This window comes from Mastomys coucha, unplaced genomic scaffold (genome assembly GCF_008632895.1).
Source record: "Mastomys coucha isolate ucsf_1 unplaced genomic scaffold, UCSF_Mcou_1 pScaffold1, whole genome shotgun sequence".
Lineage (NCBI taxonomy): Eukaryota > Metazoa > Chordata > Mammalia > Rodentia > Muridae > Mastomys > Mastomys coucha.
In genome coordinates, this window is record NW_022196891.1 from 71,568,018 (window position 1) to 71,573,933 (window position 5,916).

The 5,916-nt window shown below is 39.5% G+C and overlaps 1 protein-coding gene across 1 annotated transcript; it reads left to right on the plus strand.

Annotated features, from left to right (window-relative positions):
* Positions 1-1,367: 1,367 nt before the first annotated feature.
* On the plus strand, positions 1,368-2,322 carry LOC116071297 (olfactory receptor 6P1). The gene has a single exon (XM_031342810.1). It carries the CDS (start codon positions 1,368-1,370, stop codon positions 2,319-2,321), a length of 954 nt encoding a protein of 317 aa, XP_031198670.1. The 3' UTR covers position 2,322.
* Positions 2,323-5,916: the final 3,594 nt, after the last annotated feature.

Genomic DNA, 5,916 nt, shown 5'->3' on the forward strand with positions numbered 1-5,916 from the left:
TTGGAAGAGAATCATTCTTTTTTTTTTTTTTTTTGGTTTTTCGCTTTTGGCATCCCTTAGTGTGTAGCCAAATCATTATAGTCCTTGAAACCAGCCACATCTTCAAATCTCTGTCTTTATGTTGTCTTCGCATTTATAGTCCAGTCTCATATTTCCTTCTAGCCTTCCTTTAAAGTCTCTTGTGATTGGATGTAAGGGCACCTTGTTAATTCAGGACAATCTCTCCATCTGGTAATTATTAATTTACAGTATTAATTCAATCACATTTTCAAAGCTTTTGTAACAGTCACAGGTTCCAGAGATTAGAACATGCAAAGCTTTTGGTCTGGCCTCCCAATAAACTTGGCTTTAGCTGTATTTCTCTCTCTCCCATTCTCTCTCTCTCTCTCTCTCTCTCTCTCTCTCTCTCTCTCTCTCTCTCTCTCTCTGTGTGTGTGTGTGTGTGTGCGTGTTTGTGTGTTTGTGTGCATGTGTGTGCATACACGTACATGTGTGCATGAGTGTGTATGTGTGTTTGTGTAAGTGTGTATGTGAATGCATGATCATGTGGATATGTGGATATAACACACAACTTTTACGTTTCTTTTATAGAATATCTGACTTTGTTCTCCAAGATAGTACTGAACTCTCGGCTTCAATCTTCCTGCCTCATGCTCCTGAGTAGCTAGGAGGACAAGAATGGCTGCTCTGTCTGGCATGGGCAGTCAACTAAACTAGTTCTAGAAATGAAACATTGTGACTATAGTACAAGGAATGACCTCAGAAAGATTAAAGGAAGCTCTTTTCAGAGTGTTTCCTCCTCTCTGTACTGGATTGTTTCTCCAACTGTAATGAACACATTTCAAAATACTTCTTCCTGCTGAGCTGTTTTACACTGTAGCTCCAGCAGTCACTGGGTTTCCACAACCTCCTCTTCAATTTCTCTTCAGCAACAAGTCCCAAGGATCTGCCTTGGTGTCCTTCTTCTATTATTTCATCCGATAAACATGGAGGGAAAGTGCTCTGGGGCTTGGCAGCTTGTAGTTGTTCCTGAGGAAAGAGAAAGAAGAGCATATCATAGATTTTTAAAACTCTTGAACACTAAGACTCAAAATAACAAAGCAATTCTAAAGTCTCTAAGCTAGCATTCACTGAATACTTAATGTAGTTGAGGTTGTTAGTTACTGAGTATCATCTTTAAGATTTGAGAATGTTTCCCTTGAAACTGAACCGTGAAGGGGAAACATTTAGGGAGAGTTGGTAATATCATGAATTATTGAACATCTGTAGGCTTGTAACCTGTTCAAGGGTGTTACTGCTTTGAAGCACCTGCCTTTTAGCCATTCTTATTCCTGTTACTCTTGCAGGCATTCAAGTGTACTGGCACCATGAGAAATCTGAGCAGAAGCCACGTAGAGGAGTTTGTCTTGGTGGGGTTTCCTACCTCTCGACCCTTCCAGCCACTCCTCTTTGTTTTATTTTTTGCAATTTATCTGTTGACATTACTGGAAAATGTACTCATTGTTTCTACGATCTGGCTCACCCCAAGCCTCCATCGCCCCATGTACTTTTTCCTTGGTCATCTCTCCTTCCTGGAACTATGGTACATCAATGTTACTATTCCCAGACTCTTGGGAGCCTTTCTTACCAAGGACGGTAGAGTCTCTTATGTAGGCTGCATGACCCAACTGTACTTCTTTATTGCCTTAGCCTGCACTGAGTGTGTCCTGTTGGCGGTTATGGCCTATGATCGCTATCTGGCTATCTGTGAACCCCTTCGTTACCCTACTCTCATGCCTCCCAGACTAGCCACTCGCCTAGCAGCTGCTTCTTGGGGCAGCGGGTTCTTCAGTTCCATGATGAAGCTAGTTTTCATTTCCCGGCTGTCCTACTGTGGGCCCAATATCATCAACCACTTTTTCTGTGATATTTCCCCACTGCTCAACCTCACTTGCTCAGACAAGGAACAAGCCGAGCTAGTAGACTTCCTGCTGGCACTGGTAATGATTCTGCTGCCTCTAGTGGCCGTGGTTTCCTCATATGCTGCCATCATTGTAGCCATCCTGAGGATCCCTACAGCCCAGGGACGCCACAAAGCCTTCTCTACCTGCACCTCCCACCTGGCAGTGGTTGTCATCTACTACTCTTCCACTCTCTTCACCTATGCACGGCCCCGAGCCATGTACACCTTCAACTACAACAAGATCATCTCTGTGCTCTACACTGTCATTGTCCCGTTCCTCAACCCAGCCATCTACTGCTTAAGAAACAAGGAGGTGAAGGATGCCTTCCGGAAGACCATTCTGGGAAGATGCCACCCTCCTAGGGATGGTCCAGATTGATGTTTGACAGATCCCTGTAGAGAGGAAAAGAAGTCTTACTAAGGATTTGACTATCCATCACAGAATGGCCTTATAGGGAATATCAATGTCGATTGGTCAATAGTTCAAATACTGTCTGGGAACCTCCTAATACATACAAAAACTGAAAAACCATTGATCGTGTATAGACATTTCCAAACTAAGATTGGATTAACTGTGGTGGAAGGCTTCCAATGAAGATTCCTTAAATACCATGCCTTTTCACTTTGGAGTTTTGGTTTGCTTGTGTTTTGTCTTACTTGTTTTCTGGTTGCTTTGATTTTACTTTGGAAGGTTCCAGGGAGAAAGATATTGGAAAGAGAATGATTTTAGGGTGGGTAGGGTGGAAATAAGGACCTAGTGGGGATTGGGGAGAGAAAACCCATGACCAGAAATATTGTATGAAATATTTTTAATAAAAATTTTATTTGAAAACTGAAGATTTCTTAAAATATGTCAAGAGTCTGAACAGGTATGTCCATCATAACCCTACTATGATTAATTTCAAGACTACCTAGGAAAAATTGTTTCACAACCAGTTTGAGATTCTCTGTTTTATATAAAGATTATTATTTTATGTCTAAAAACCTGAAATAACAGGGTCTTTTCAAAGACCCATATTCTCAAATTCTACTTCTGTTAAAAACTGTAAAAATATATATTATTTATAACCTAAGATTAAATTTCATAGACTCTTAAAGACTTAATTTCAACAGATCTCAAAGACACTGCCAGTCAAGATGTTGGTAGTCGCATGTACATGAAGATGGCTAAATACCTTTGTGATCTCTCCTTTCGAACCTCAGGAGGATATTACGTTGGTTAGCTTAGTGGATATTGATTAAGTAGTCAACAAAATGCATTAGAAAGCTTCTAATCAGTGCTACCCATTACTACTTGGACCACAATACTTACCAAATACATGAAATTTCACCCCTAGTCAAAGAATGAGAAGAGAAAACAATATAAAACAAGAAAATAGCTGAGATCCAGAGACTAGCCAAAGACTTTTCTCTTCTGAATGAAATGCCTTATTTTTGCATCCTAAAGTGTAGCTGTTCTACCAAATACTTTTGAGTTTGGAAAGTTGTTTGAACTTTTTAGAAATGATGTCACCTCCATCTGATTTATACATTTGTTTTCTCAAACTATTTTACACATTGAACCAAATCAGTAGAACATACAAAGTAATAAAATAAACATGAAATTGAACATATCCCAATAACACAGATTGTCTCTATACATTGTCCTATACTAAGCCAGGCTGTGTGTTGTGTGTTGAGAAAAAAAAAAAACACACTATGGATATTCTATGAAATGACCTACATAAAACAGCAGAATTGAAAGCAGCCTTAAACTCTTCTGTCCATGTGATTTCATTTCTATTGCAGTCCCTGTTATAGAGTTACTGAAAGCATGGAGTTCATGGTAAAAATTCCAAACCCTGGAAACAACAAATACTAAGTGGATCCTAGAGTTGCTACTTAGGACTCAGACAATCATAAGCAAGGAAATTTAAATCTTTATTCAAAATTTCTCTCCATCGTGAAAATAACACCAGCTACCTCATGAGCTTGTGGATACTAAATAAATGTGATGTGTCTAAGCAAAGGATTTTTTTTTTTAAAGAAATCTTCTCTGTGGAAAGATTTATTTATGGATATTGGGGATTAATTTCCTAGCTGTTATGACTCAGAAAACTGATAAATGTTGCTAGGCAATATTACTCATGATACCGATCTGTAATTGACCTCCAGCTGGGGAAATTTTAAAAAAAGAAATCCAACCTTCAACTACTTTTCTCTCTTGCGCTCTCATTTCCGCTGAGGTCTAGAAGCTCTGCATACACATGGATCTGTTCTATAGCAATGCTGGCCGCATGGAGTTGAAGTCAAAGTGGACTCTACACTCTTTTGTACAGACCGTACATTATTGTGGTTAAGATTTTGAGTGGCAGTTTTGCCTGCTGCCAGCTTTCATTGGATTTCCCCTGTAAGAGAGACTCCTATTACTGCTATGTGGGGTGGTTTGGTTTCCTATTCTATATGTTTCTCCAAGTTCCTTTGATGTCAAGAACAGAGTTCAGTAGTGTATTGAATTGTATTGCAGATACTAAGAAAATCTGGAGTATAACAGAATTAACTAACAGTAAGTATTCATTAGATGGCAAAGGTTCATTTTCATCATCATTTCATCCATGTTAATACCAATCTATGCTTTCTAACAGGTAGTGCTCTCTTGTGAACTCTGTGCTAAACTCACTCAAATATTAAGGAATCGTCTTTTTCTAAGACATTTATGGAAAACAAAGATCCAGGAATCCTTGTAATTATTTGTAAAGATAGTAAGCTGATTAAAAGGTTTAGCATTTCTAATTATAGAATATAAAATGATGCCAAGGTGTCATTGGGTTAAGTAAATGAAGTTTCTACCCCCTTTTTCTTTTATTAAAATAGATTTTGTTTTACCCAATATATATTTCTTACTTTTTCACTTCCCTCTACTCCCCCTAGTTCCTTCATGCTTCCCCTCCCATCTGAATCCACTCCCTTTATCTCATTAGGAAATAAACAGGCGTCTAAGGGATATTAATTAATAAAATATAACAAAAATACATCAGAATAGGAAAAAAGAATGAGAAAACACAGGGTCCATTCTTCTGATGCATCCAAAAAATACACCTTAACATCAAGGATAGATATCTCCTCTGGGTAAATGAATAGAAAAAATATATTCCAAACAACTAGACTTAGGTAAGCCAATGTATCCGTTTTAATATCTAACAAAACAGACTTCAAACCAAAACTAGTCAGGGAAGAACAGTCCATATTCATCAAAGAAAATTTGTACCAAGAAGACACTGCAGTTCTAGCCCTGGCTGTCCTGGAACTCACTCTGTAGACCAAGCTGGCCTTGAACTCAGAAATCCACCTGCCTCTGCCTCCCAAGTGCTGGGATTAAAGGCGTGCACCATCACTGCCCGGCCTTTTTTTTTTTTTTTTTTTTTGACATTTTTATTAGATATTGTTTTATTTATATGTCATATGATTTTTCCTTTCCCAGTTTCCCCTTCAAGAAAAAAGCAAACAAACAAAAACAACAATAACAAACCCCTGTTGCCTCTCCCCTCCCCCTGCTTGCCACCCCACCCTCTCCCACTTATTGGCCCTGGCATTCCCCTACACTGGGGCACAGAACCTTCACAGGACCAAGGGCCTCTCCTCCCACTGATGATTAATTTTGCAATCCTCTACTATACACATGCTGCCAGAACAATCAGACCCACCATGTATAGTCCTTGGTTGGTGGTTGAGTCCCTGGGAGCTCTGAGGGTACTAGTTAGTTCATATTGATGTTGGTTCTAGGGAGCTGCAAACCCTTCAGCTCCTTTGGCTCCATTGGTCCTTTCTCTAACTCCTTCATTGGGGACCCTGTACTCAGTTCAATGGATGGCTGTGAGCCTCTACATTTGTATTAGTCGGGTACTGTCAGAGCCTCTCAGGAGATAACTATATCAGGCTGGTTTGTCCTTCCTTCAGTCTCTGCTCCATAGTTAGTCTCTGCAACTCCTTCTGTG